The following is a 21,874-nucleotide window of genomic DNA, read 5'->3' on the forward strand; positions in this document are numbered from 1 at the left end:
TTATTTACATTTACCAGAATTACAAAATTCACTTAGCTTTAAACTAACCAGCTGCCAGATTCCTTGCTTTCTTTTATTTTTTTGGTTTCTTCCTTTCTTTTGGATAAATAAAATATTTTTATTATCCATCACACTTGCCTAGATTCCATATGTGGGCTTTTAAATCATGACAGCTAATTTACATCCAGAATCTTAGGTTGCAGAGACTCACGGAAAATGTATCATTTTCTTTTTCCAGCCCACCTTTTTGAAGAAGTATAAAAGGGCTGAGAGAGGCCGTCCACAGTCTCCACACACACGGGAGTTCACAGTGCTGTGACTGTCCCCACTTTCTCTAGCTATTGTCACACAACATCAGTCACAAGGCGTGTTGACAGGCTTTCCAGGACAGAACACAGCTTAGAGGCCTGCATGGATCCGTATGATCTCAGGAGTTGAACTAAGCAATAGATAAATGTGAGCATTGCAATACGTTTATGTTTTTATAATACTGCAGTGGTTTGAAGACTGGGCTGAGTTGGGGATATGACTGCATGGCTTCTGTTTTGATTCTAAAGGACTTTCAGAAAGTCTGATGAGGTGATTAATAAATGGGAGTGGAGAACATATCAGTGGAAAAAAATGTAACAGTCCTTAAATCAGTAGACGATCTGCACAGACGGTGAGGTACAGGCATCTATCTGCTCCGACGAGGATGGAAATACACTTTCTTTATCCTATCTTAGATTCGTCCTGCCTCCATTTCAGGTGGAAACATATCACCACCATTTAGCATTGTACCTGATTTCAGTCTTGGCTGTAAAGTAGATGAGAGGGACTGCAGCAGGGAGGGGCAGGATCCAGGCTCAGTTTTGCTCCAAGACAGCCTGGCACAGAAACACAGCCTAGAGTGGAGCAGCTCATCGCCATTCCTCGTGTGCTGGCAATAGAGGCTGAGTGCACAATTTGCCTTAAAATGCAATCCAGAATGAGAGTGAATGTGGGGATGGTGGCTGCTACCCAGAGAGCAAACAGACTTCTGAAACGGCCTAATGATCTGTGCAAAATGGGTCAGAGCCGTCCTCGCCAGCCCTGATATTTTCCTGTGGTGAGTTTTAGTTAAGCAACTCTGGGAATGGTCTGTATTTCAGTAGCTTTCTGAAGACAGTTCTGCGGATTACAGACTGCGCGAGTCTCCACTGCATGGCATTCCCAGTGGGAGATTTGCCTCAGAGTCCACGTGGACCTGCTCTGCACTCACCGTTTGAACACTTGGGGCAGGTTTTCCAGAATTTCATACGTTATTAGGAGATCTTCTTGATTTGTCTTATTGGCATTAGGGATTGTGTCCTAAATAGTTGTCACCTGCTAGTTGTAAAGAAGTTGCTAGTAGTAAGAAAAGTTTATATGGCATCTCCCGGGACATTAGTTTGAGAATGAGTTTTCTCAGCTATCACGTATTCCCAGTAACCTACTTCTATACTTTAGATTCAGAAGCAGCCAACTTTCAGAAGAGGCTGGATGTGGCACATATGGGGCCAAAAGATTATGAGAAGTCTGAGAAGAGGTTTCCCTTCCTGAATAAAGATACAAAGCCTCAGCAAGAGGTCTGCAGCTGTTTCATTCTTACTGCTTGGAATGTGGCTGTGATGTCTGGAAGTATAGCAGCCATTTCATGAATGTGAGAGTCACACATCAAAGGGAGTAATAAAGCAAAACAAGAAAAAGAACCTGGGTTCCTGACATCATCCTTCACCAGCTGCAAAAAACTTCAGCTGTTGTTGTCTTCTTCTGCAAAAGACTTCTACTGATTTTGTCTTATTACTTAAGTAAATTCCCGTATGTTAGTTGACTTTTCTGTTGCTTGCAGAGAAATGTCATCCTGTTTGAGGCACTTTGTTGACTATTTTGTTGGTCTGTCATGTGGATGCCCCATCAATGACACAACTCCTCACCCCGCTTTCTCCTACTTATGCCTCCCATCACCACACTGACCCCCAGATAAACTCATCACCAGCCTTATAACACCCCAATGTCTAAACACTTTTTTGTATGTCAGGCGTATATATGAACAATGTGTGTCTCTAATTTTCATACTGAAAAATACTTTCTGGGAAGCCCTCATATATCATTTCCATTACATAATTCTTTTAAAAATTCTAGAGGAAACGTATAAACATTAAATAAATGAAGGAGTTTCTGTATAATCTCAAATGTGACTGAAAAAGACAGTGGAAATTGGATTTTTCTTATAAAATTTTATTACAAAATTGTGAAGAATATAAAAGTGGAAGAATTATACAATGAACATTCATGCATTAGCAAATAAACCTGAGTTTACGTTTCACTGTATTTGTGCTGTCACATGGTTCTCACTCCATCACCATTCGAGGGTTGTGATCACCTATGTGCCATTCCCAATAGATGGGCAGAATTCCACGTCAGTAAGTATTAAGGAATCCTTAAGAAGGTGCATTTGCATGGTTGCCATGTTCTCTCCAAAGAGAGAGACTTGGTCCAGTTTAGATGTGAGACTCCTTGACTCAGGGAAATGTGACTTTCCTACCCCTGCTAGAGCTCCATTTTCAAAATGTGATCCTTCCTGAACTGAATAGGATCCACAAAGCTAACTTGCTGAAAATGCAAATGCTCGGGTTCCATTCCAATGTTACTAAATTAAAAATGGTAGAGGTGGGTCCAGCAGCACAGCTTTCAACAAGCCTCCTATCTTGGTCCATTTTTGCTGCTGTAACAAAACATCAGAGATTGGGTAGCTTAGAGACAGTAGAAACTTTCTTCTCACAGTTCTGGCTGCTGGGAAGTCCAGGATCAAGTTGCCTATGGATCAGTGTTTAGTAAAGAACGGTTTCTTGCTTCCTAGAAGGCACCTTCTCATTTCCTCACATGGTGGATGGGACAACACAGGTCTCTAGCTGGGTCTCTTTTATAAGAACACTGATCCCAATCACGAGGACTTACCCCTCATGACCTAATTATCTCCCAAAGGCCCCATGTGATAACACCACCATCTTGAGGGTTATGATGTCAACTTATATTCGGGGGCCAGCAGAGGGAGGTGGGAGGAACCACGAAGATTCAGATCACAGCACATTTCCAGGCGATTCTGATGTTCCTTAGAGTCTGAGAACCAGTATTGAGAGGAGTCAACTGCATGATGTCAGATGGTGGAGGTAGATAGCTTGTATTACATCACACATTTCTTCTTGTAATTTATATTCTTTGAAATATGCCACACACAATTTTTCCCCTAAAGGCATTATTGTGATGGACAATTTGTTACCAATATATGAAAAAGGAGTGCAGTTCTAATGGTACCAGTGGCTTTTCTGTCAACTATGTCCTTTGTAGACCAGGTGCAGCCTGACTGTCAGGTTGTCTTAGATGTTGATGACCTTCATTAGTGTAATTAATGTGCGTGTCTAGATACAATGTAAGGCAATGGCCTTGACAAGTTGATACTGAAGTCATTCCCTCTAAATTGTGACTGAGCTGGAGACAGGTGTGTCCTTCTTCTCCCAACATGATAATGTAGGGAGATTATTATGTACATATCATTTTCATTTGTCTTTTTCAATTTTGAACTCCTGCCCAAAGAGAGTAAAGACATGAACTGTATGTAATTCTATGATTCAGTAATATAATAATTTAATTCTTTGAGTGTCAGAAACCTTGGTCTGGAAGGGTTTTGTTCAAAGAAAGTATATATGCACCTGATATATATACACATATGTACACACATATATTAGTGTCCTTGTTAATGTGAGAGGAGAGTATTTGGAAAGAGAACATATAGATGAGAGGGGGGAAATGAGTAGATGTAGGGAATCTGTAGGAAAGATTTATGTCCAGAACTGCCAAGTTACCTTCAAGGAGATAGACATGAACTTGTTCACATATGAAACCCCTGGGCTTTATTTTAACCTATCGCAGATTTCATCCAATCATAAGGGAAGCAGGAGGCCTATAGTGTCACAGTGGGGTTACTGAAGGGGTGAGGTTAGTAGGATCAACCACCTCAGTTTGCCTGGGATTGGAGTATTACTAAAGAGCTGGAATTAGTCCTTTAGGACTTGCTAAAACCAAAAGAGTCTCAGGAAAAAGTGGGTTGTTGGACACATTTGTGAGGTTCAAATGAGGGGGTTGATCTGATAAAAAGTGAGTGTTTCCTAGATCTTTTATTTCTCTACAGTGGGTTCTCAAATGTGAGGTCTCCCAGGAGCCAGGACGTGTGATGGCAATATTTCAGGCATCACAGATGGAAGCAGGGATTCATGTTTCTCAGTGGGATGTAACAGAATATCAGATTAATGAAACCAAGGACTGAGGATTAAAAAGGACCACTGAGTAGCTCTCAGTACTCCTGGCTTCTTGATTTTGAGGGTAGAATCACCCCCATGCAGAATGGATGCAGGTGTTCTGGATGTGGCTGACCTGGTGGTTCTGTTTCTCTTTTATAAATACACACTGATTCTTTCCAGCCCTTCCTACAGAGCTTCTAGGATTCCTTTAAAAAGACAGTTGTATCACTTCTTTTATCCCTTATACCATTGTGGAAGCTAGGTTTTGACCTTAGCCCAGGGTCCTCAAACTTTTTAAAGAGCGGGCCAGTTCACTGTCCCTCAGACCGTTGGAGGGCCGGACTGTGGGCCCCAGGACAAGTCGACTGCTAAGCAGGACAGGAAGTGGCAGCAAAAATACCTGGTGGGTTGGATAAATAAATGTCCTAGGAGGGCTGCATGTGGCCCTTGGGCCAGAGTTTGAGGATGCCTGCAAAAATTCCAAAGCTGCAAGTGTTGGTGTGGATGTGGAGCAAAGGGAACCCTTTTGCACTGCTGGTGGGATTACAAACTAATACAGCTTCTATGGAAAGAAGTATGAAGAATCCTAAAAGAACTAAATGCAGACATTCCATTCCATTTGATCCCACAATTCCATTACTAGGTATCTACCCGGAAGAAAATAAACCATTTTACCACATGAACATTTGCAGTAGAATGTTTACTGCAGCTCAATTTATATATTCACCCATATGTGGAAGCAACTGAAGTGCTCATCAACCCACGAATGGATTAATAAAATGTTGTATATGTATACCATGGAGTACTGTTCAGCCAAAAGAAAAGATGGTGCCTTCACATTTTTTGTATTAACCTGGATGGAGTTGGAACACATTCTCCTTAGTAAAGTATCACAAGAATGGAAAAGCAAGCATCTAATGTACTCAATAAATGAACGAATAGGAAAACAACTACATGCCCATACCAGAGAAAAGTACTAGTATATTCAAGTGGGAGGGAGGGAGAGGAGGGAAGGTGAAAATCAGGAGGGGCGCAGATTGGTAAACTCTCATCTGATGGGCACGTTGTAAGGGTGTACAGCAGACGCCCTGGATGGAGGGCTCATCTACAACTTGAACTTTACCTTAGAAACACAAACAATGGAACCACATAATTTGTTCCTTCATATTAATCTGAATATAAAAAAAAAATAGGACTGTTTTATCTTTGCAGGTCTTAGATCCAGGCTTTGGCTCCTCTTCTTATTAGCTGTAAGATAAGGGCCTTTGGCCTAATTAACTCCCTGGCCCCTTGGTTTTCTCCTCTTCTGTCAAATGAGAATAGAATCAACCCATCTAACAGAATGAGACTAAATGAGACAGTGAAAGTGGATACAATGGCACTTTGTTATCTGAAGTCACTTGTAAGAGTGTGGCTCACTAATCAGCAGCACGATAATCATATCATTTTAGATGCAGAGAAAGAAGCCTGGAATCTCCATGTTTTGTGTGCAGTGTGACCTCAAAGGCATGAAAGTAGTCAGCATTGTTGGTCCATGAAGCACCATCCCTGATGGTCCAGGTGCACCTTTCTTTATTTACGTTTCAATAACATATACATAACGAGCACTTACTATCATACCCAGCCCAGGAATTACCAAAGTGCCAATAATTAATTCACATCCACCTAGGTATTACCTCTTCCTGATCCTAGCTCCCTGTTTCTCCTAAGAGGTAACTGTGGTTCTGAATTTTATAGATGCTCTCTCGGGACTTGCTTCATTCACGCAATATTATTTTACTGAGATTTACTTGAGTAATCTTGTTGCTTTCACACATCCATGGTATTCTGTCATAACATGCTGCTACAGTTCATTTGTTCATTTTCCTGTCAATGAACTTTGGGTTGTTTCCAGGTTTTCATCATTAGGTGCAGTGCTACTACAGACACTAATTCATGTCCCCAAAATGCCTGTTGCGTCAATGCTGAGCTGCTGGGTCACAGGGAATGGGAAAGTTTGTTCAACTTCATAAGAGGGAAATTTTTTGTTCAATGGTGATAACAATTAACACTTGGACCAGTAATATGTGGGATCCCTTTTACTCACTTTTTTTTTTTTTTTGACATTGCCCATTGAACTGGGAAGGATGTAAGGTGCTCGCTCACCATGACCTTGACTGACTTCTCCCTGATTACTAGTGAAGTTGAGCATCTCTTCTGATGTTATTAGTCTTATGTTTTCCTGTTCTGTAAAGTACTTGTCTTTCTTATATTGTTTTGTTAATCTTAATTTCAAGGGGATTATATATATACACACATGCACACACATATATATCTGTACACACACACACATCTCTAATATTTTATTTACATGTTCATGTGTATATTTCACACACACCTAGTGCCTTAGTCAGCCTGCTATAACAGGACATCATAAACTAGGTAGCATATAAATGACAGAAATTTATTCCTCACCATACTGGAGTCTGGGAGTCCAAAGTCAGGATGCAGTGTGGTAGGGTCCAGGTGAAGGCCCTCCTCCCAGTTAGAGGACTTCTTCTTGTACCTTGCTACACCAGAGAGCAGGGCAGAGCAAGCTCTCTTATCTTTTGGGAACAAAAGACACTGTTCCCATTGGTGCAGGCTCTTGCCTGCATCTAACCCTAATCACCTCCCAAAGGGTTTTAATGCCATCACATTGGAGGGGAAGGACACACACATTCAGCTCATAGCCTGCACAGACACACTCCTGATGTATATGTTCTAGGTGTATACAGGTGTTTATTCCTAGTATTACTCCTTGGCTGGTATATGTTTCGTAGATATCTTCTCACAGGGTACACAGCTTTGTTCCCACTTTATTTTTAGCAGGGGTACCAAACATTAGTGTAATCAGGATTATCAGCTGTTCCTTTTATGATGAGTCCTCTTTCTATCTTTTTAAAGAAACTATTCTTGCCTCAGTGCCCCATTGCTCAGTGGTTAGGGCACCGGCCACATACACTGTGGCTAGCAGGTTGGAACTTGGCCTGGGCCTGCTAAACAACAATGACAACAATAAAAAAATATATGGCCGGGCATTGTGATGAATGCCTATAGTCTCAGCTACTTGGGAGGCTGAGGCAAGAGAATCACTTGAGCCCAAGAGTTTGAGGTTGCTGTGAACTGTGATACCACAGCGCTCTATACAGGGCAACATGGTGAGACTCTGTCTCAAAAAAAAAATCCCTATGTTCAAGGTCAGAAATATACTGACCCTATTTTTTAAAGGGTTTTTTTTTCTTTTGCCATTTATATTCTTAATCCATGTGCCATTGATTATTTGTGCATAACAAGAGCAAGTGTTCCACATTTATTTTGGAAAATACTTAAGCACTAGCTTAAATTTCTGTTACATCACAAAGGTCCACATGCATAATTTCATCCCCAGGTCTCCTGGCCCGCTGGGGGTGCTGGCTTTTCTGTCTGGCAGTACATGCTGGGAACAGGTGGAAGCTGGGACTCTGATGGGTGGAAGTGGCTCTTGGTTATAATTTCCAATTTTCTTGCAATTCTTCGGCCTGGGAGACCATGCGTCTCTCAAGAACACATCCTGGGCAAAATACATCAATGCTTGGGTCTTCCCCCAAAGTTTCTGCTTTAGTTTATCTAGCATGAACCCTGTGCATCAGTAGTTTTCAAAAGCCCTTCGGTGATTTTAATATAGCAGCTGCTCTCAAGTTTGTGTCCAGAAACGATTTTGGTTTGGAAGCCAGCATCCTGTGCTATTTTTCATGTCAGCACAAATCCGTATTTGAAACTAACTTTTTTTCCCCTCTGAGGATAAACATAGCACATCCTTATTGCAAAGGAAACAGAAAGCATAGGGGAAAAAATCAGGAGTAAATAATAATTCATACTTGTGTAACTCATTTTGTATACTTGAAGCTTTTTCTTGGCATACTTACGTGTATTTATGTCATGGAGATGGTCTTGAAAATGACTGTGTGAGCACTTCTCTATAATATTCATTCTGAATCACTTTCAATGGGGTTTAATAGTCTTATCTTAGTATAATTATTATTATGCACTGTCCACACATACACTGCTCTTGTAAAAATCTTATTTCATTCTGGGGATTTATTATATATGGTGATTGTGATTGTTGTGCTTGGGCAAATGAGATATCCTTGGGTACCTGCAGCTGATGGGGGGCAGATGTATGAGATCATGGAGCACACAGCCAGGGGTTGGCCTGTGCCACAGACGTCTCTCTGTACCCCTCAGAGGGCCTGGCTTAGAGACCCTTGGCAGAAAAGGCATAGGAGCCACAGAAGGAAAGCCCGGTGGTTTCTTTCCAGAGGACAGTTTGATCAACTTACAGATGCTGGAGAAATCAAAGTGGGGAAACATTCAATGTTCTGGGCATTCTAATTTAGTGTTTCATAGTATAGGGTCCAAAGCTGGTAAGACGTGAGTTCAAATTCCAGCTTTTTGCCACTTCTCCGTTGTTTGACATTAGGGAAATTGTCATGCCACTCTGTTGTTCTTTTTACTACACTTTATAATGAGGATAACATCAGTTTTCCCCACACAGAGCTGTTTTCAGGTTTGAATGGGGTGATGCATGTGAGTTGATCAGCATGGTGCTGAGGACACAGTTCCTGACGCAGTTCTTTCTACCCTGTCTCCACGCACCGAATATCTGGGGAGCAGCAAAGGCTTTCCTGCCCCTTGGCTCGTGGTCCAGGGTGATTTGCCTGTCCCAGTTTCTCTGAGTTATAAATTGTCCCAGGAGGATGGCAGTCCCCAAGATGGACTCTATCATTGTGCAACTCAGTTGCCAGATGTAGAATTTGCAGGACAGCTTTGTTCGTTAGAATTAGAAGGTAAACAATATATATACGCCAATTACTCTAACAATGGATGCCACTAGCGAGCTGGCTGGCTCAGAGTTAGGATGATTGTTCTCTGGGAAATGCTACTCTCCTTTCTCCTAGTGAATAGTTTTCTGCAGTTGAGAGGAAAAGCAATTTCTCAACTATGGAACCCAATATGTGGCAGCTGGGGACCTGCCTGCCCGGTTTCTATGTCCTTTTGGAGTCCACAAGTTAGTAAAGAGTACAGTAACAGGAAACCAAATAAAGCATCAGCATGTCCAGGTTTTCTTAGTGGAAGTGGGGGGACAGTAGAGGAACAGATGTGCAGTTAGCAAAGCGCCACTCTGGGTTGAAGTGTTCTGTGGACATCCAGACTGGGTGTCTTGCAGAGCTCCCTCCGGATAAAAGCAGAGCATCTGAGAAACACTGGACACTTCCTGTAGACCAGCAGTTCCTCCAGGGAAGGGGATTTGGCTTCTTACCTAACTGCTGAGTCCAAGACTTTAAAATGGTGCCTTGGGCAATTATTAGAAATGCAAATTAATAGCTCAGATCCCAGGCCTATTGAGTTCAACCTTGGGTGCGGCTCAGCATTCTGTGTTTTCATGAACACTCTAGGAAATTCTGGTGCTCACTAGAGATCCTGTCAATTGGAATATTAATCTTAGACCCTCTACACATTAAAGTGGGAAGCTTGCCAAAGAAAATGATGTCTAGGGCTTACTCCAGAGCCGAGGTATGGCCAGCATTTTTGTAGGAGACTGAGCACCAGGCTTATAGAAGTGGCCACTCCCAGGGCCTCCCTCAAGAGACAATTTCCTAGCTAGCATGGAGATGTTTTGCAGTGCTCAAGAGACAAGCCCTCAAGCAAGTGCATGCGTTAATGAGATAAGATCAGTCACTCCTGAGCAAGCAGGTGTTGAACCTTGGACATTTGTGGTGCAACAGGGTAGGAGTTGAGCCCTGGGAAAGAGCATGTAGCGATCATTAAGCACATAGCTCCAGCACATGGGCCCCCACATCTGCTGTATGCTTCAATAAAAGGCCATGACAGAGGTTATTTGAGGCTGTCTCTGCTCTAGGGAAAGTCTACCTCTTTTAAGCATGTACTTCTAATCCATGTCCTGGCTATTTTTATTAGTGCAGTGACAGGGTGCCACAGTGGCCACCCATACCTCACGTTGTGAGCGGAATTGTCTTGCGCCACACATTAAAAACACAAATACTAATGAAAGTTGATGAACAGAAGAAAAAGTCTATGCATACTTTTCTTGATATTGAATACCACAAATAAGCAAAATAGGCCTCAAATAATTTGCATGTAACCCAAAGGCTTCAGGTTGGACAACTCTGACCCAGACCAATTAAAACATTCTCTGTAGTGACACCTGGTGGTGGGGGTATTTTATGTCTATAGGTGAATCTGATATGCTAACAGGGGCAAGAACCAAACCCAGTACAAGGTGTAAAAATGTGATCACCCCTAGGGAGTATATTAGAAATGCAAACTCCTGGCCCCTTGGCTGCATCAGAATTTGTGTTTTTGATAAGATCCTCAGCTGACTCATTTAACATTTGAGATACATTTGTGTGAGACAAAAGTTATAGCAAAAAATCAGAATTTTGCATTTTCCCTTCACCTTCTCTTTATTGATTAACTTACTTTTTCTAAAGAGGAGAAGTATAAGACAAGAAGAGGCAGGGAAAATTCAACAGTGTGTGAGTCAGGAAGCTGTGAAAGTTCAGAGAGTAAGAAAGGCTACATGAGTGAGAGAATTGGGTGCTCTGTACGGTTTATGGCTCAGGTACCAATATCTCTTTGACCATTATTCACATTACTAGATGGCCCAGTAAAATGACTGAAGAAAATAAATCCATCATGGCAAATTCAGAAAACAACCAATCTGTGATTTCAGGCCATGGTGCCAATTCTGTGGGCATGAAGGTAGATTAGTCTGGTGGGTGGACATACTCTGTCTTCTCACCTTGAGAAGTCTTGAAGAGTGGGAGCAGTGGTCAGAGTCTGGAGGTGCCCAGAACTTCAAAGTAGAAAGACTTTGGGAATAATGCATGAACTTGATTTGATTCTCTGGCAGGATTCCAGGGAAGACTGTCAGGCTGCTATCTTATTAACACTTGGACAGAAAGAAAAAGTCCTGGAAGCCACTCAAGGTTAATGAAGTGATACAGTCTGATTTCTCCCCTTTTATGATGGACAGTAAGAGAAATGCTGTAGATACAAGTATCTCGATGTTTACAAGACATGACAGACAGGAGTCCCTTGCTTTGGTGCATTTAGCATTATTATTATTTGCCAGTGAAAATAGCATAGACTGATTGTTCCTGCAGTATTTTGGGGATTTTGACTGGCTAAGAGACCACACATACACCCATTAATGCTGATGAATAATGCTGATGAATATCATTACCTTGAGCTTGGCAAAGCAGGCTTATCACCAGCTCAGAAACTGGAGTAGAGAATAGATAATGAGTATCAGGACCTCAACAGACACTGAAGACAGGGTATGATAAAGCAAATTTTATAAGGGGATAAATTATAGAAAAATAAATGTCCTATAGGAAGTAATATAGTACCAGCCATTGGGAGAGGAATTATGGGATTTTAGTGCACTGGAGCCCAAGTGTGTTGGTTATGCCACTGCCAAATGCACTGCCGGCTGCCTTAGGCCCACACTTAAAAGCTGTTTTAAATTATTTTGTGCAGTCTTGATAAACACATTCTGAAAGTGAAGTTAGTATTCAGTTACGAGTTCATACGGAATCAGCTGATTAATGAAAAGGCATGAATTCACAAGCTAGTCCCACTGTAAAGACGAAGATTCAGAGGATTGCGGGGGTGCATGGATTGCCTGAGACTGCTGAGCCAGTAGGTGGTGGAGCTCAGTGCTCTAACACAGGCATTGGAACTCCTGTCGTCTCCTTTCTTCCTTCAGATGGAAATGTTTCTGATTCAGAATCAGTAACAGGTGTCTGTATCAAATTCCCTCTTCCTTTCCCCCAAAGACAGTTTCATCTGATAAAAAGAAACATCATCTATCAGAAGTAGCACAGCCCCTGACTCTGCTGCTCAGGCTCAGTGTGAAATGTGCGCACACTGATCTCGTCCTCCTGATGACCTGAGGGTTTGCCCTTAAATTCCCAGCTCTGGTCCCTCTTGAGAAGGAATCCCATACGCACTCGGTGGCACAAATTACCAAGCCCTCCTTTGATACTCTCAAGCTCTTTCCCTTCATCTATTCATTCTTGCTTGCATTGACTCACAAATATTCACGGGCTGCCTCCTACTTGTCCAACATTGTTGTAAATGCTATAATATTAAAAAAAGCACAACTGACTCTATTAGATCTCCCGGATCACACTGCAGAAAGGAAATGACAAAAATGAGAGAGCAAATCTAAAGGGCTGGATAATCACAAGTGATTGTAAAGGAAATAAAGCAGGTTCATGGATTCACTGGGCTGCTGGGTAGAGGACTGTCCTTTTTCAAATGGTCAGAGAAGACCTCAGACTTGATGAGATTTAAGAAGAACATGGAAATAAATGAGGAAATTGAGTCATGTGGGTATTTGTGGGAAGAATGTGTTAGGTAAGAGAACTGCAACATGCTAAAATATTGAAGTGTGGTGTGCTCGGTGTGGATGGAGACGAGCAGGAGACCTGGGTGATCGGAGGGGAGTGGGCATTTACTGTGCTGCTGAGCATTGATGATGTTTTCTATTAATACAGATTTTCCATAATACATCTTCTCTATGGCTATAGAAACACTGTCCCAACACTACTGAGTTGGAGACTAGGGTTGTAGATAATAATTAGAACTCCATTTGGGGAACTAAATAAATTGATATGTATTTATACAAAGCATAAATTGTAATGTATATAATATTAAGAAAGCATATTATATATAAATATAACTAATTCTTATAGTGTTATAGAAGTTTTAATTTTCATCATCACTGTGAATATTGTGATCATTATCCGGGTACCCAGAGGCAGAGCCAAGGGTTTTTCAGGTAGCTACTTCCAATTCTAAATGGAATTGCTTTCACTACTTTCCCATTCTTTGTTGTGTGTTTGAATAATTGAGAAAGGCTCTTAATTAATTCTTCTGTGAAGGAAATGATTTCTACCACATGGCCAGAACACAGCCTGGCTTGTTCACATACTACATTCTGTCTTATGGGCTTTGTTTCCATGAACATGAAAGTACAAAACATGGTTTTGGGTTTTTTTTTTGTTGTTGTTGTTGTTGTTGTTGTTGTTGAGATAGACTCTTACCCTATGTCCTGAGCTGAGTGCAATGGTGTCAGAGCTCACTGCAACCTTAGACTCGGACTGTGGGCATCCTGCTGCCTCAGCCTCTAAGGCTGCTGGGATTACAGGTGCTCAGTGTGGTGCCCTGCTGGGTTTTTCAATTTTTTTCATGAGTCTGGGTCTCACTCTCCCTCAGACAAGCCTCAAATTCCTTAGCTCAAGCAATCCTCCCACCTCGGCCTCCCACAGTGTTGGGATTACAGGTGTGAGGCACTGTGCCCGGCCACAGAACAGCTTTATTAAAACAAAATATAACCACCACCTTGATGCTGATTCTAGTGGTGGTAGCAGTGGTGGCCACAATGGGTGTTGCATAAGACAAGGTAACCTTGTGCTGAGCCCTGTGGTAAGTCTGTGGCATGGGTTTCCTCTTGGAACCTTTATAACCCTATCAGGGATGTAGTAGTATTAGCTCATTTTCTAAATAAGAAATAGAGGATTCAGAATGTTCACATAATTCCCCCAAGGACAATTAGCAGGAAGGGGAGCCAGTTTTACACTAGTTTATATGGCTTTACAACTTAAAAACATGGATAACCCAAAAGTCATTGCTTCGTGGATTTGCATTGCCAAGGTTTGTTGGTTGAAGGGTATTTAAAGGACAGGGAAAACTGGGAAAGACATTGCATTTTCTTCAGTCTGATATTTAGATGAGTCTTCTGGTCTCTGTAAACTTGAGCCAAGGGAGCCAAGGGACAGTAGGAAGAGTTCAGCAGGTGCCAAAGGTGGGAGACAGGTGTGGGTTTTATTAGTTAAAGCAGAAAAGCAGTTAATTAGATCCAAATGGATCACTTAAATCACTATGGGTTTGGGGCCCAGATCTGAGTGCTAAGAACCAACGTTCCCTTCTGTAAATAATCATTTGTCTTTCCGGATGCTCCAGATGCTGTGAATTAATTCATGAGGACATTTCCTATTGTTGCATTTTGGGAATCCTAAGTCTTAATCTTGCCATTGACACCCTGACCACCATTCTTGTTGACAAATGCACTAAATACAGTAGGTCACCTTACTTGTGTACTTCAGTTAAATTTTTCAAAGATGTTTATCTTTTCGCTAAATTGGCCCATAACACTCCCTATTTAAGTGAAAATTTATTCTTTATTTTCTCCTTCCTTTCTCAACTTTTTTGGTTTTGATAGATAATTTCCTGAGTAAATATCTAAGAGTTGTCAGGACTCAACTTCAATTACAAATAACAACAACAACAACAACAAAAAAAAAATGCATGAGCACTGTGATCGTTCCTTTTCTATGAGACAGCATAGCATCTTGTGGTTTTTAGTATGCATTCCAGGTACGGCTTTAGCTGTAAACTAGAGCATGTTACTCTAACAAGTGGGGCTGTCTGCATCTTTCTCTAACTTAGGACTTTATGAAATAAACTGTAACTAAAGGGGAAAAACCAACTAAAAATATTTATTGCAGAAAATAAAAAAGTTAACCAAAGTAGTTTATTGATACATTCTTGGACAATATCACAGAATCGAAATAGAATGGAAAGTGGGGAATTTTTCAGCAGGGGTTTTTTTGTTTTTGTATTTTTTTCCACTAAATTGGCACATAAGCAGCAAGATTAACGAAAGTACTTATTACAAACAGTAGAAAACATACATGCTTTTTTTTTTTAAAGTCCTTATCACACTGGTCAGTCAAAGAGGGGCATGAACAAAACCTCAAGACGTGAAAAAGCCATTATTCTTTCCTTCAAACAGCTTAATAATTATTGAAATTATTGCAAAATATCCATATACCCTAATTAAAGAAACAAAAAGAACACAAACACAAATATTGAACAAAATAAACAGGTACTGTAAAATACATTACTGGCATGCATTCCAAGGATCAAGACCTCTGTTCAGTTCAGCCAATATCTTCCTTTCCTGTAACCTATCATATACCAAAGATAGGTGGGGCATACTTTCTCAGCACAGTTTTTGGTCTTTAAATATCTTTTTTGTCTTAAAAAAAAATAACATGGTTTGCAGTGGTACTATAATCATAATTATACAGTCATGTGCAGATGTGTATTTTGTTCAGTCTGCTGAGATCTTTCAAATATTTTAATTGTTTTTAAATTTTTTTCCCAAATATCCCACTGTCTGAGAGAATAGGGTTCTATGAAAACAGGGCATTTGAAAACAAACAGTGAACCGAGGTACGACATCAGATGGCAAAGTGCAAAAGTCCTCACAAACTGTACAGAAAATTTCAAAACCTTGCAACCCGGAAGTACATACGTAGAAAGACAGATCAGCCCCAAAACGGTCCTGTGGCTCTCAGTGGTTCATCCGAAAGAGCCCGGGTGGGACTTGAGTCTCAACACTCCCTTTGGTAGGGAAGTTCCAAAATTGCAGCCGAGTTGGCAGTGCTGATGCCAGTGACTTATTAAGCCAAGATAAAGTAAGGATATCTCATAAAGCAGCTGTTTAGGATGCTTGGATCCTCTAACATTGGTCTTCCGGTGGGGAAGCTCCTCTGGTGATGGGAAGCGAGTAGGACCAAAAGTGTCCTATGCCAGGTTGGTTGACGCAATAACTAAGGTCTTCATCTTCCATGGTTCCATGGAATGGAACCAGTTAGATAACCAGGTTATTATAACTGACATACTTCTTTTTTGCAGCAGGGCCTGAAAGAAAAATGTGAAGAGGTCAGTTGCATCAATAACCCTGTTTACACTGGAAGAGGTAGAATCAGAACTTTGGTCTTGAGGTGCAAAGTCAAGGGAAGACGACACAGCTTTGAGAAATACATGCACAAATTTGGATTCCTCTGACTCCTTCTAAGCTTTTGTTCACTAAAACCTGAAGTTCCCAGTGATTCTCAAGCCATCTAAGTTCTCTTTCCTGATATGCATCCAGGATCCCAGGTTATGGTCCATAAGGCTAGTAAATTATCAGAGGTTGCCACACTTTTTAATTACAACCCTACACTTAAAGGACCCATCCACATTTCAGTAGAGTTTACTATATTACCTTCTCTAAGACCTTTTCATTAGAAAAGGGCTTGGGAAAAGTCTGTCCTAAGCCATTGGAATTAATTGAGTTCGACGCAGATTAGGTCAACCGGGTTCGCATCTTCTCCACTGGGATTCACACTATCAAAGGACTAAAGACTGACTAGGATAATGTTATCATCAATAGGTTGCAAGTGATAACTTGCAGAACTATTTCTGCTAAGATTTGAAACTCACTTAAATCTGCCAGGAGTCTCAAGAGTTTGCATTTGTTTTCTTTAAATGTAGAAATTGCTTTTTCCTTTGGGTATGGTGGTTCTAGGACTCAACTACATTCATGCCCTCAATCAGTAAATCTGTGTCAGGAGGCGCAGACACAGGGCAGACACAGGGCTAGGCACTATGCCAGCCAGCGAGCACAGCAGATGTTTTCCTGTCCTCATGCAATAAATAAAGACAACAAGGTCTCATAGTAGGACTCTGCTGTAGGTTCCAGTTCTCAATACCAAGTCATCGGGTTGAAGTGATCGGATACACTCTTTATTCACTGAATCTTAATAGTTTTGTATCATCTTCTGTTGGTCACTGTCATGTAGTATTTACCAATGGCTTATTTTGTTTCCTGTTCTTAGGTTCCAAATAGAATTGTTCATAGAGAAGTAACAAGAATTCTTTCAAAACTCTTAAGTAATGGCTCATAATGTGATTTTAGAGGAACTGAGAGGCTGTATTAACTGGGAGAGAGTTTATATTTGAACTTTGAATAATACATCTAGTTTGTTATAGATTCTTATATGATCATAGTCATCACACAAAATGCATGATATAAAAATATTGATCTTATTTTCTGGAATAAAAATTAGAACACTCCCTCCTGATAAATTTTGATTTGAAGATTTATTTCTCCATTAAATCATTGGCATTTATTCATGACAATTAAAGGAAAAAAATAGAATGATATGAAATTCAGGATCTCCTGGAAAATCTAGTTATGAGAACTCAATCACGATGTCTCCTCCCTTTACAAACCCCTGGCTTCATTAATACCCAAGTCTTCCAACAAGCTTCCCCTTGTTATCAGAGTATTTATTCATCATCTTCAATAAGATACTTAGCTTGGATACAAGAAGAAAATTTTCTAAAGATGTTTCTTGACTCTGAAGCTTGTTTATGGAGTTATAGCTAGAAAACGTCAGCCAACAGATGCAAGTAATTGTCACAACAAGCCTTGTCAAATGCCAGCAAACTAATTATCCTCAGAACAAAGGTGCGGGGCAGGGGAGGGAACCAAAAAGCTTGTTCTGACCTCAAGATCCGAGGCCACCTCTATTATGTAATTAAGACTGTTTTCTAGATAAGCCTAACTATCCAGTGGGGGAAAAATTAAATTTCCTCCAATTGGTTACTATCAAATACCAATTACTCAGGAAGAGTTTTTATTGAAAGAATAAGTAGGTTAGAAAATATTATATCTGCATGGTATAAACCCGACCATTGGTTTAGATTAAATTAAAATCAAGATGAGGTTATATTTTAAAAATCAGAAATGACTGTGATGGCATTTTACTGATGCTTTGCCTGAATGATCCATCTTCTTGTGTTCTCACGTAGCCTTGAAATGGCTACCATTTATGATCTCCATTTTACATGGAAAGAGTCTAAGACTTAGAGGGACCAATTTTCTAAAAGTAGGATGTCTGAGTCTGCACTTTCTTCTCCTTGCTCTGGTAGGAAGGCCCCACTGCAGGTGGACAGGAAGAGAATGAATCTGGGTTCTGATTCAGCTCCATCACTTACCTGAGGTGTGACCTAGCTCAGAGTCATGATGCTGAAAGTCTCATATTCTTTGTAAAATGAGAGAATAATTCCCACCCTGTGCACTGTTGATAGCACCAATGGATGGACTATCCCAGTTTCTCATCAGAGAATATAATGTATAAGTTTATTTTTAAATTATAAAATTCTACATAAAGGATAAGCTGCAGTGTGTGCTTTCTTTGCAAAATTGCTTAGGAACATTGCCTCAAAATTATAATGAAGTCTGTGCAGGTTCTAAAAGGGCAATTTGTGTATGTTTCACAGCGATGTCCAATTTGTTATAATGTTTATTTTTAAACCATTCTAGCTGTAGGAGTAAATAAAATAAGTGCCTATGGCTTCTAATAATTCCATTTATTTAAATAGCAATGTAGTTTATGATCCAGGAAAGGAAATTGCTTACCTCAAAATAGTTGTGCGATGAAATACTTGTTAAAGAAATACACGTTTTATTTTAAAATAGCTAGTCGATTTTTCTCTCACAAAGTTACAGGTTTTAAGGAAGAGTCCTTAAATTGACTTTTTAAGAGCTATTTATATAAGTAGTTCTCAAAGCAAATTCTCTTGCTTTGAGAACTACTCAAAGAGTTGATTTTTATACTGAGATAGAGTTAAGGACACCAGTTTTTGAAATGAAATACTAACACACCTTTGCTGTTTAAGAAAGGTCAGATATTCCAACTCATTCTCAATGTCTTGTCAAAGTCAACACTCAATTTGACATTAACTCCGTTGAACTAGTTAAGCATGCTGTGTCTTTGGCTTTCTCTGAGCCTTGAGAAATGAAAATTAAACCCTAACACACCACCCCCACCCAGCCCCTGCAGATGACTGAATTAACCACTTCTTGGCCAAAAGCACTCCAGAGAAACTTGAGAAACTGAGTTCTCAACCATGACTAGATGGGAAGGTGGACATTCCTCAGTATTTCCCTCCTCGCTAACCACCATTATAATTCTTTCCTAAGTGTTAAACAGAAACTAGCCCTTCTGAAAGGCTGCCAGTCTCCCTTTCCTTTTTGTGGTTTCAGTACAATAACTAAATGGCATTCCTGCCTGGTAAGAGACCACTGACCACGCTCGGGTCCTGGCCAATCCTCAGAGGGAGGCTGTGCAGAGGAGGCGTCTGTGTCCTCCATTTCACCTTAGATGTATGCAGCTTAATGTTAATGCATTGAGATGTTAAGTCTCCAGCCCAAAGTGGACACGGGCCATAGATAACATGCATGTCCCTTACTATGCATGTGTGTACCCACCCCCACGTGAATATTCACAACTCCTCCTCTAACCGTTGGATGTGTGTGCTCAGCCCACCCACTAAGCATAAAGTCCTATCTCACCCTTTCTCTTTCCAAGTGTCTTCTTTGCTGTCTGTTGGAGGCTGTGCTTCCCAGCTTGGGGGATGACCAGCATGCAAAATGAAACTCCTTCAAAGAAATCTCTCCTTTCTCACTTGATGAACCTCAGGATTTTTTTTTTTTTATTGAATGGTAACTATGTACATTAATGCACTTCTGGGGTACAGTGTGGTGTTTTCACACACAATCCAAAACACTTCCATCAAACTGGTAAACATAGCCTTCTTGTCATTTTCTTAGTTATTGTTTTAAAACGTTCACATTCTACTCTTAGAAAGATTCACTTGTACAAACCTCAGAAGTGATCCCTTTGTTCCCCCTCCCTCCACCCATTCTCCCCTCTCCTCTCCCTCCCCCCTCCCCGTATTCTTAGGCTGTTATTAGGTTATAGCTTTCACATAAAAGGTATAAATTAGTTTCATAATAGGGGTGTGTACAAACCTCAAGATTTTTGATAGGCAGCCTTTCTGACTAACAAAAATGTCATTTCTTAGAGTGTGTTCTGTGGAACACTCATTACCCCAATAAAGGAAATGAAGAAGAGAAAGTTCCGGGGATGTTATGTTGGGGAAACACCAAATAAATATAATTGAGCAGGACTCTCTTCCACCACCCCACATTAAGCTAATTAATTTTTAAATAATAAGAAATATTGTAGTTTATTATGTATAAACCATTTGTTTTGTTTTCTTGAGATGATTTTGAAAAATTAAATGCACATATAGAAGTATGCAGGTATCACAGCACATATGAAGCAATTAACACAGCCACAAAAGGTAAAGACAAAATATAATGAAAGTCCTGAATATAACACATGTTAATATATTGACATCTTTGCTTCAGGAGGGCCCCAACCCTTCAAAGGAAATAGAACACAGTTAAAGCTCTCTTCATTCCCCTACTCAGAAAAATGGGACGAGTGTAAAATGCTAAGGAAGAGAAAGTAGTGAATTAGAAAAAAGAAAGTAACTGCCCCATCTAAAAGGGATAATCATTGGGTGGTGCCTGTGGCTCAGTGAGTAGGGTACTGGCCCCGTACACCGAGGGTGGTGGGTTCAAACCTAGCCCTGGCCAAATTGCAACCAAAAAAATAGCTGAGTGCTGTGGCAGGCGCCTGTAGTCCCAGCTACTCAGGAGGCTGAGGCAAGAGAATTGCCTAATTCCAAGAGCTGGAGGTTGCTGTGAGCTTTGATGCCACAGCACTCTACTGAGGGCCATAAAATGAGACTCTGTCTCTAAAAAATAAATAAATAAATGAAAGCCACAATCATTGTGAGATGTTGTTACTACGATAGGCAGAAATTCTATTTTGATAGGAGGAAACTGAGTTGCATAATTTTATGGGAAAGTCCACTTTTTTCACTCAGCCGTCTACAAGTATTTATTGAATATCGTTGGGTTCAATTCTAGGCATTGGCAATACTTCAGTTTTTAGTGGACAGTTAAAAACACATGAAAACATTTGGCAAGTTGAGAGAAAAGAGGCCAGAAGGTACAGAGAGTCCCCAGGCTGAGAGTATGCAATTTTGTGATTCTTTCTACACTCAATTCCCCAATTTTATTTGATTATACAGTACCCTTTCCCCCCTATTTTTTAGTGGATCACATCACACTGTACAAGAACAGACTGTCAGACACATATTGCGATATCTCTTAATATGTGTAAATCACTCCAGTCATTTGTAAAACTCACCAGACTTTGAAATATTGGTTTATTGCTTGATGAAATTTTGTCCAAACTAACATCTCTATGACCCATTCTAACTATTCTCTGGGCATCTCCCTACCCCTGGCTCCTGCTTCCCTATCAGCTGTGATTCACAGTTGTTTACATATAAATATCTCAGGTGAGAGAGATTCTTCATATTACGGCTTGCAGGTAACTGAAACAAAAAGAGGTATTTTTTAGTTATTATTTCTGTAGTCAATGACCTGTTTCCTACCTGTTCATTTCATTAGTAAATTGACCTTGGCCAATCACTTGATGGCAAAAAAGTAGCTGTTACCATGAATTCTTAATTTTCATACAAAATTTCAAAACAGCTAGTAAACTTCCCATAGTTTATAAAAAAAAAAAGTAACTTATCTTGCCATGATTTCCTTGAAATTCTTTTGTTAACTGACTGCTAATAGTAGCACATCACTCTGCCAAAAAGATGCAAAACTAAATAAGAATGGGGTGCTGCCTGTAGCTCAGCAGGTAGGGCGCCGGCCACATACCCCGAGGCTGGCGGGTTCAAAACCAGCCTAGGCCAGCTATAACAATAATAACAAC

At 40.5% G+C, this 21,874-nt stretch overlaps 1 protein-coding gene across 2 annotated transcripts in view; it reads right to left on the reverse strand.

Moving 5' to 3' along the window:
• Nucleotides 1–14,902: 14,902 nt before the first annotated feature.
• The window catches only part of GRM7 (glutamate metabotropic receptor 7), an 899,252-nt gene continuing 892,280 nt past the window's right edge, over nucleotides 14,903–21,874 (reverse strand). For both annotated transcript variants that reach the window (XM_003785475.2, XM_003785474.2), the window contains one exon: nucleotides 14,903–16,097. In XM_003785475.2, coding sequence (XP_003785523.1) covers nucleotides 16,048–16,097 — 50 coding nt within the window. In that variant the 3' untranslated portion in view covers nucleotides 14,903–16,047. The remainder of the gene's footprint in view (nucleotides 16,098–21,874) is intronic.

The sequence above is a fragment of the Otolemur garnettii genome, unplaced genomic scaffold (genome assembly GCF_000181295.1).
Source record: "Otolemur garnettii isolate 467f Iridium unplaced genomic scaffold, OtoGar3 scaffold00015, whole genome shotgun sequence".
Lineage (NCBI taxonomy): Eukaryota > Metazoa > Chordata > Mammalia > Primates > Galagidae > Otolemur > Otolemur garnettii.